This window comes from Stigmatopora argus, chromosome 1 (genome assembly GCF_051989625.1).
Source record: "Stigmatopora argus isolate UIUO_Sarg chromosome 1, RoL_Sarg_1.0, whole genome shotgun sequence".
Classification (NCBI taxonomy): domain Eukaryota; kingdom Metazoa; phylum Chordata; class Actinopteri; order Syngnathiformes; family Syngnathidae; genus Stigmatopora; species Stigmatopora argus.
The window spans coordinates 11,460,718-11,470,559 of record NC_135387.1 but is presented as its reverse complement, the minus strand read 5'-3'; the positions used below and the strand labels follow the sequence as shown (position 1 = coordinate 11,470,559).

The 9,842-nt window shown below is 43.7% G+C and overlaps 1 protein-coding gene across 1 annotated transcript; it reads right to left on the bottom strand.

The window, feature by feature from the left end:
- Positions 1–1,827: 1,827 nt before the first annotated feature.
- On the bottom strand, positions 1,828–8,750 carry LOC144071375 (NGFI-A-binding protein 1-like). The gene is made up of 8 exons (XM_077596409.1): positions 8,603–8,750; positions 5,453–6,252; positions 5,246–5,379; positions 5,116–5,167; positions 4,865–4,984; positions 4,092–4,260; positions 3,426–3,566; positions 1,828–3,347 (listed from the first exon to the last, which is right to left on the bottom strand). The coding sequence occupies exons 2-8, from the start codon at positions 6,248–6,250 to the stop codon at positions 3,271–3,273; spliced, it is 1,491 nt and encodes a 496-aa protein (XP_077452535.1). The 5' UTR covers positions 6,251–6,252; positions 8,603–8,750; the 3' UTR covers positions 1,828–3,270.
- Between the last annotated feature and the right edge of the window lie 1,092 nt (positions 8,751–9,842).

Genomic DNA, 9,842 nt, shown 5'->3' with positions numbered 1-9,842 from the left:
TGAGGCAAACTGCGTGAACATTGTGTACACTCATCGTACATGTTACGTGAACTATTGAATATATTAACTCAACAAATGGATATTACCTCAGTGCAGTGTACACAGCACCACCTTCTGGAGGGATACTGTTGAGACAGACATATATATTGTGCTATATTTGAAGTGGGATTTAAAATAGCTTCTGCCAAACGTGCATTCCCCACAGCGAGGTTATTTCTGAAAGTCTATGAATCATCAAATATTGCTTGGTCTACTTGGCCTAACTGTCCGATATTTATCTGGCTACACATGGAAATGTAATTTTCACACTCAACTGATAACCCAAACTGTACCCAAAGAAAATCCTCCATTCATATTAACCCTTCAGTAGTATATATATATATATATATATATATATATATATATATATATATATATATATATATATATATATATATATATATATATATATATATATATATATATATATATGAATACAATTTTAGCAAAACCAAAATTATCAGTATTGAAATTGATAAAAACAGAAATACTTTGTGGTCGTTCCCAAATAACACTCTAAAGTTGTGTGTTGTGTTTTTGGACAATGATAAACATCCAATAAGTTAAAATTAGGAGGACTGACAGGGAAAGTAAAGTCCCAGTGTTATTGACAAAGCTAGATTTTGAATCCATTTTGAATGGAAGAGATGGCAGCAATTGTTTATAAGTCATCCCATTTTTCAATGGCAGCCAATAAATTATTGTGTCTCCTGTAAAGCGTTAAATAGTCTCGCAGACGGTGTTGCTAATTTCAGCACCGTGAATATCAAAAGCACGATGCGAATCTTGTCAAGAAAAGTGCCACTTTTCTCACCTCCCTAAAGTTCATTATTGTGTTAAAAAAAAATCCCTCCACATGGAATCACATCATTTTCACTCCCACGCATTCTGTAAAGCTTTCAAAGTGAGGGTGATGGTGCTCTGCAGATCCCTCCCACGTTGCTTAGTGGCTGGCTGCCACCCACCACCGTGCCCGTGGAGCCGCCCACCTCCAACCATTGCTACGGCAACCCATCATCATCATCAGCGACTTGAGCTGGAGGAGGAAAGGGAGGAGGACATGGAGGGGAGGGGTGGCCGTGCAGAACAGGGCTGCCACTGAACAGCATCGGGCGTGGGCGTTCATGAGCGGAGCGATTCTCCTGAGAATGTCTGTGTGTTAGTTGGTTTGCGTCTGAGTGAGTGTGTGTGCATGTGAGCGAGTGCACGCGAGAGAAAAGATGGGAAGTATGTGAACAGAACCTGCGTCATAGTGAGTCATCTGCTACTTTCACAATGTCTTGGTGTGACGTGAATGCAAATAGGCGAGGGGGAGATTTAACCACGACCAACCTAGAATCATCACTCTCATTTGAGGGAAGGCGATTTCGTGACCTGGCAGTCTGGACTTCTACAAGGCCGCACGTGTTCAAGGTGTACATGGAAGTGGGAGGGGGCTCAAACCCAATGAAGGTCAGAACACATAGTGGGGAGCTTGATATCAAATCAGTTGTACCTGTGAAATCATAAAAAACAGATACCACATCTTTGTTGTAGCTCTAAGCAATACAAGTAAAATTAGGGAAGATTTTACATTTTATTCAGCGGCACATCAAATCCAGGCTCTAGATTTTGCATCTTTTCTCTGGTTACTTCTTCTGGCGACTTTTACTTACCTTGGAGTTTAATTAAGGACAAAATGACAATATTTGAAATTTGATTAGAAGTGATGACATAATTGCCTTTTTTGTCCCTCAAATTAGTGTCTTTCAAAAGTCCTGAGCAACCACCAATTTTAAGATGCAAACCTCAAAGATTGTGACAATTTAATAATAAATCATTGTTAAAAATAACTTACACATCTTATTACACACAACGTACAATCTTATTCACGTTTATACTTCCGGATTCGCTCATAATTGTCCAGAAGTGTGAATGTTTGTTTGCTTGTCAATGCCCTGCAATAGGCTAACAACCACTTCAGGGTGTACTTGAAACCCATGAGAAGCCTTATGAGAGCCGGAGGAAATTCACTTAGCACAGCACAATCAACACGATAGGGTTCAAAAAATAAAGTTTAATGTTATGTGCTGTATAACAAATAAAATATTTTAGTGTTTTAAAAAAAACAGGTGCATAACTAGGTGGAGCCTAATCTACCATTGTAAGGAGACAATGAGGAGAGGCAAGGCTTCAGGCGGGGGAGCTCCACTGAAGACATCACGACATGATTGTGAGTCCTCACTAGTTTCTCGGCAGGAAACAATGAATTTCGTGACCGTTTTTTAAAATACAAATACAGTGTCGCACATCAAGACAACATTATCCGATTCCAAGGACGGACATACAGTCACAAAACACTCCATACAAGTTAGTCACATATACTACAGTATATTGCATTGGTCTGGGGGCTGGGGGGGATTTCGGACTAACCTGTCAGGACACATTGAAATCTTTTAATGTTTCTACAGCTAAACATCAACACAGATGAAATATGCATTAAGAGATAGCTAGTCAACATCATCATAGTCGCCGTGTTCTGCAGGTTTAATACACCGCATTTATACACTTCTGTTTTTTCCTCTGTGACACTCAAAGTTCTTTTTTTTATGCACATGAACGCTATTGACACAAACAAATACAGCACAGTTACACTTGCCGTAGCGGAACCTGGCTGAGATTAAGCTAAGACAATTTGTTATCACACAACTATTTACACTCTGTGGGTACACAGCTGAAGGCGGGCCTTGGGGCAATATTTCCATTCCTGGCGTATTCTAAATATGCAGATGTGTACTTCTGAATTCCACCAGTGGTGTGACACAAAGCAACGGCCATTCATTCCCCTGTTGTTGCATCTTTTCAAATCAGGAGATGCGGCGTCTACCCAAAAATCCAGAACCCATTTGTTTCCGACACCAAAGTTAATTTGGTAGACTGGGGGGACAGAGTTCGACTTCAAGCCCAGCATGAACGTGGCCAACAAAAGCAACAAAAGTAACCGTTCAGAGGTAAGAAAGGAAATGTACGTCTAGTAGCGATAAGACCTGCCAAGCATGGGCGGGAGTGTAGTGGGGACATGGAGACTTGAGGCGCTCTCGATGCTTTGGCACAGACACAAAGATGAAATCAAGAAAAATAAATGCTCTTCATGAGGCAACATTGGTTGTTAAGGCTCTACTGTGGCTGTGCTTGCTTAGTTTCTAGTGACGGTTGACAACTGCATACTACCATAAGACCCAGCGGGGGGCACTATGTTGAGTCCTCAGGTTCCGATTTGATGATCTTTTTTTCCGCGTTGGCGGCGGCTCGCTGTGACATCCCATTTTCTGACAAGGCAAGCATTTAGATTGACGCTATCAGCCTAGAGACTGAAGAACCAACCAATCGGAGCGCCCCACGCTAACCTGTTGCTGGTGTTTTGGTCTCGTCTGTGCTGCTGTTGTGGTTGTGGTGACGTTTCAGCTCATTGGCTAGCTGTTTGCCCAACGGAAGGTCACCTTCCTGCATGGTTTGGCTCACGACCCGCAAGTTTATGGGTCGCTCATCTGAAGAACAAACAAGAAGCAAAGAGACTCATCTTATTTTTATACTAACATTGAAGCAGATGCTGCAAAAAGGCAATGACATGGACATTGTTAACGCAGGGAGGAGGCAGAAGTACAGACAGAGGGAGAGAGAGATATAGACAAAGAAAGAGAAACAACGAGAGTAGTAGGAAAGAAAGAGAGAGAAACAGCAAGCGAGAGAAAAAATAAAGAAATAAAAGAGAGAGAGAGCGAGACCGAGAGAGAGAGAGACGAGACGCCCCCTCTGGGCAACTGGCTGGAGGTAAACATTGCGTAGGTGGCTTAATTACAGGTGCATTGTGGGATTTGTGGGAAGAATGATAGAAGAAGCTGTCGGAGTTGGTGATGTGGGAAGAGGAGATGAGCCCCGAAGACATAACTTGAATACTCACACTTCATTTTTCCAGAAGAAGACACAAATTCAAATTCAGAGCAAGCGGTTTCCGAGACATGCAGAGTTTGTGCATTAGCCCCAGACAGGAAAAGCTTGGTGATCGGTTTTACCTTGATTCTCCTTGCTGGAGTCATTGGCGGCCCCGTTGGTATTCTGGGCGTTGGTGAGATACTTTAATGCAGCAGCGGGAATCCTCCAATCTAGAGCCTGCAGTCTCTCCTGGACCGCAGCGTCCTGGAGGATTTCCATCTGTCTCGCCAGGAGACGCTCTAGTTGCATCTGAAAAGAACAATGTTAATCTAAACACGTGATCCCATTTATCCACAAATTTCCTGTAGAATTCACATGCACTGTGTCAAATCTCAGTGTGGATCGCTGGATGCCACAATAGTCGTGATATCGTGATATGAAAAGTAATATTACAAAGGAGTCAGCTTGTCTTTCAAACACAGGAAATAAAAGTAAAGCATGAGGGGGAAAAAAAAGAAAGACTTAAGTAGTGTAATTTCGCAAATTATGTGTGCTGTGTTACTCGCCACCACGTCTCATCAGTGAGCATCAAAACACAAACATCTTGCTGGAAGTGAAATGATCATCAGGGCACATGTCACTGTCGCTTTAAATTACAACGTGACATTGTCACGTCCTCCTCAGAGATGGCGCTGCGAATGAACCATGAAATCTCCTTCCCCTCTGAATAACGTTTTGGAAAATCGCATTAACTCAGATGTATGCGGTCTACACACAGACAGGAAAAAGCACACATATGGAGGTGTGTTTCCGCAGTGACTGGATAATCAATAATCAATAACCAACATCCGTGCTGCGACAGACTTCTAATTAGGTCAATGTCTCAAATTGCACACTTGACACTTAATTGTACCTGTAGGTTCCGTCCTATGCTTTCATCTCCTTTAGACTTGGCGCAGGCCAGCTGCTCCCTCAGCATCTCCTGCCTCAAGTGGATCGCCTGAAGCGCCTCCTGGATGTCGAAGAAGTTCTCCTGAAGAAGCAAAATGAAGCGTTTGATTCACCTAGAAAATGTCCTCGTGGTCCCGTCACAAATATCATCACATTTTACAGGGAAAAAAAATCAGCTCAGAAATCTTAAGAGCCCCAAAATGACAAGATCACCTCAGTTTTTATCCGTTTTGGAGATGACTCGTCCCGGTCCCCACAGCGAGACCTGCGGAGAAAGAGCTTAGGAACTCAAGGAGTAATACTTTGATGCCAGATCATGGCGATGTAGGACTGCCACGCTTACTTGCTGGTGCGGTAGGTGTATTTGTAAGTGACCTCTCTGGAGACCTGCCGGGCCAGCCCAAAGAGCTCGTCTCTGCGTGTGAGCAGAGCCATGTCCCTCATGCAGAGCTGCGCCGCCGCTTCGTTCACCGTCAGCTGCGCCATAAACAAGAATGAGCGCAAAGCCGACAAGCCGCTAAGGCTCAGGGCTTGAAGAATACCGTCCCACCTCGTGGAGGGTCAGATGTTTTCCATCCCTCCTTTTGGAGTCAAAGCGTCCGTAAATGGCGCTGTACTTGCGGATCTCCTCCTCTCTCCGTGGGTCATCGTCGCTCAGCTCAAAGATGTGTCCGATCATCTTGGCGAGCTTCTTGTTGCTCTTGAGCTGCTCTTTGACATCGGCCAGATCCACCTTGGCGAGCCCCGGCGCCATCCTGTCCACACACTCGAGGACCGACTGCACCGCGGCCACATCCAGAGCCTCCATTACGTCTCTCGGAGAAGACGGGGAACCCAGGTCGGATGGGGAGAGGCTGTGCTCGCTATCGTTGCTGTGTCCCGACCAGAACCGAGATTCGGCGTTTCCTGGAAGAGGCGAGCCCACGGATACTTTGTCCCGAGTCACGTCCTGTTTTCCTGTGTCCGAGCATGTGGGGACGGATTTGGCCATCTTGACACTGGATGTGTTGGCTCGGTCTTGGGAACCCAGCAGTGTGGGAGAACCTTCGGGCAGTTTGTAGACGGGAATGCTGCACACCGGCAGCGAGGTGAGAGGCTGATTGAAGATGGCCGGGTTGGTGACCCAGTCGCGCAGGGCTTTCTGCAGGCGTCTGACGTGGAGGGGCTTACTGGCCATGCCGACCAGTGCCATGATTTCCAGGAACTCCTCTTCACCGGCTTCGCAAAGCTGCTGCACGTCGTCGCCGCCCTGCTGGATGAAAGCTTCGTAGTAGTAGAGCAAGTTGGCTCGCTGGAGGATCCGGTAGAGCTGCAGTTCACCCAACGTCCTCGGCAAAACTGCCGCCATGACTGAAGAAAGGAAGCGAATGCAGATAACAAAAGATTTTTGGGCCGTTTCCTTTTCATCAAGGCTGTCCAAACATTTTCTTCACAGACCTAGTGCTTAGCTATTGGTTTTCCTGAATTGTTTTTATTCTACCAGGTGTTAATAAAATAAGTTGTGGTACAATTTTTTTTCCATGTCTCATTGGTAAAAAAGCAAGGAATTGACAAAAAAAGAATTTATTCTAATAATCTGTTTTGCAACACCACATATACACAATTGCACACTTTTTGATTCATCACATATGTGAATCTTTAGTTTTTGGAGTAATAACATTCACTAAAAGTGCTGTACCTGGTTATATAGCTTTAAAGTTGAATTGGTGAGCATTAGTTGACTAGATTTCTCTTAATTAAAATTATTCCATAAAATAGTAATATTTTTCTGTGTAGGTTCTGAGCCAAATTGGCTTGGTTGGAAAATGTAACCCTTATCTTAGAAGATGAAAATAGTCAAAATGATAGAATTCGGAATAACCACATTTATGATATATGCTACGGCAGGGACGGGCAAACTCTATTCCACAAAGGGCCGCTGTGGGTGCGGGTTTTCATTCCAACCCATAGAGATGGCACCTTTTCACCAATACAGTGTCCGTACAAGTCCAAACAATGGACTGCAGTCAGGTGCAGAAATCTCATTGGTTAAACTCTCTTTGCTGGATAGGTTGGAACAAAAACCTGCAGCCACAGCGGCCCTCAAGGACCGGTTTGCCCTCCCCTGTGCTATGGGCATGCACAGAGATGACTCAACATCTTCCATTCATCCTGTTTACCCTTAAATTGAGCAAAAGTCAAATGTTGAGACAAGCTTGTTTGTGACTCTAGAAGAGGAGTGCTCACCAATTGCCACACTTCCTGGGAGGACCACATGCCTCTCTCCACCCCTGCAGGATGTGTAGGTGGTGGGCTCGCCTCGCCTAGGATAGCCTCAAGCAGGGGCCCCGATTGGGAAACACACAAGCTGTCTGAACCAACGTATTAGCATGAAGTAGTGAAGTGGTTCTAGGAGACTGGCCCACAAGGACATGAGCCGGAGTGCTTAATTCCCAATATTCCACTTTACTGCATCAAATGTCAGAATCGAGTGGCACTTTGAGACTCAAGTGACGTCAATTGTGAATTTATTTGTTGATACAGGCTGTCAGTGACATTCTTCACGCGGATGAAGAATAATTCTTCAAAAAGAGGCTTCAAATTGTTTATTGCAACTCCCTGTCAAAGTTTTGTAATATGGCAGAAGCGCTCATTGTGCATTTCTTTCCACCACACATCCAACAATGTCACTACTATACGTTTATAGAAAAAAAACATGATAGGGTGCTATTTTTCTGATTCAAAAACAAACAACTTTCTTTGCAGGAAATTTCCACTCATTTCAAATGGAGAAATATGCTGGGTAAAAGCAAGGACATGCAACAAAAGAGTTTGTGCTGCTTTTTTGAGGGGAAATGATAACTTTGGCGGTTTGAGTGTCAGGTAACACATGTAGAAATCCGTCCGTAGGTGTCTTCAAATACCTCAATACCATTTATTGTTGATGGGAAATGACATTTTACTATAGATATGCAGACATAAAAAGATACTCTACGTTACGTAGCCTAACACTCTCAATATCTGAACTTCAGGAGTTGTTTTTGTGTACACTTACAATTTACAAGTTTCAACTTTTATATTTATTGCTCAGTCATGCAGACACTTCCCCATCACACCTGATGAGCCTCACCGCTACAGCAACCTCTAACACAGGCATCTATTTTGCTTCTAAAAAGATTTTCCCCCCAGTTTACAACACAGTATATTACCATTGATGCACGTTGTTGAGCACTTTCATTACATCCATTCAGGGATTCCCAAACACTCCTTGGTGACATATAAAGTATGTCATGTAATATCTTCAGGGTAATTGCGACAATGGATCAGATTTGTCCAAAAAGTACAATTTCTGTCTTTCAAATATTTTCATTCTGTGTTGGATTAAAAAGTACACAAAGTCAAATTCTTGTTGTCAGCCACAAAATATGTAATTTAACTAAATATGTCCATTCACACCCTATTTGTGTAAATGGGGATAATATCAGAATTTGGTTTGTATGCCCTTTTAACATGTTTTTGTTGGGTGGTCCTTCCAGAAAGACTGCATTCATTCATTTCAAGTGTGACAATCATATGAACGTTTGCCATTAATCTCTTTGTGAGTGTTTAGCCACTTTCAAATTCTACCTACTTGTGCAATTACATGTGCGTTTGTGACGCCCTAGTTTTCTGTATGTGGCAGTCCGGCATGCGACCCTCTAAGCACTGGAGTTGCGCCTACCTGGTGTGTTTTGGGGCCCCTTTGTGCGTACGTAGGAGCGCCACTCCTCTTCTTCACTTGTCCTCAGCACGCGGACCGGTAGCCAGTCTGCAAGGGGAAAATCCGACAAAAGCCACGGAGTTCAATGGAGAAAATGTATAAAATATCCCCTGCCGCGTCAAAAATAGCAAGAGAAATTTATTCGTGTCACCAGGTAACGCGACAATGTCGCATCTGACTCTTCTTGTCAACTTTTTAAAAGTTTTTATTTTTTAGGAGAAGTAAAAAGCGCTGAAAATAAAAGAAAATACTTCCGTGCTCTCTTTTCATCTAAATGTGTGTTGCGCGTGTAAGTGTTAGATTCCTCTCTGGTTTCTCCACTCTTCAAGCACAGTTGGCGCACAGCAGCATTCAGTCAAACACAAGCATATCCGCCTGATTAACAAAATAAAAGCCGCAGTTTGTCTCCCAAGTAAAAAGACTAAACCCATACAGTCTATCATTCATTTTCAGAATCTGCTATCCTCACAAGGGACGCGAGGGTGCTGGAGCCTATCCCAGCTGACTTTGGGCATGAGGCGGTGTAGAGCTTGAATTGGTGGCCAGCCAATTGCAGGGTACGAAGAAAGACCACCGAGAAATTATTACATATCCAACACATGGAATGATAACATTTTGTTTAAAAGCAGGCCCACATTTCAAACACGGCATTTTGATGTACAGTGTACAAAACAGAACAAAAAACAACAACAACAACAAAAACATGTTAGTGTACATTGTACACTAACATGTTTTTGTTTTGTTTTTTCGTTTTACAACTTTACATATTTGCCTTGGTTCATGTGTATAGTTTGAAAAAAAACCCAGTCAATTTAAATATATGGTTTTAAGGAGGCGGCCCGGCGGATTAGTGGTTAGCACATCGGCCTCACAGCTATGAGGTCCTGGGTTCAAATCCAGGTCGGTCCACGTGTGGAGTTTGCATGTTCTCCCCAGCCGGGCCTTTGTGGGTTTCCTCCAGGTACTCCGGTTTCCTCCCACATTCCAAAAAAACATGCATGGTAGTCTGATTGGACACTCTAAATTGCCCCTGGGTATGGGTGTGAGTGTGCATGGTTGTCCACTGGGATAAGCTCCAGCACCCCCTGCAAGCATAATGAGGATAAAGCGGTTCCGAAAATGAATGAATGGTTTTAAGGGCAGCCCAGAGGGCAAGTGGTTAGCGCAACGGCCTCTCAGTTAGGGTCAGTCCTAACTGATG

What these genes read in the sequence shown, in the direction of transcription:
- LOC144071375 (XM_077596409.1), bottom strand. Translation starts at nt 6,250, where the DNA reads ATGGCGGCAGTTTTGCCGAGGACGTTGGGTGAACTGCAGCTCTACCGG. An exon ending in AACATCTGACCCTCCACGAG is followed by an intron (nt 5,380 to 5,452) that starts GTGGGACGGTAT and finishes TTTATGGCGCAG; the next exon opens with CTGACGGTGAACGAAGCGGC. An exon ending in CAAAACGGATAAAAACTGAG is followed by an intron (nt 4,985 to 5,115) that starts GTGATCTTGTCA and finishes TTGCTTCTTCAG; the next exon opens with GAGAACTTCTTCGACATCCA.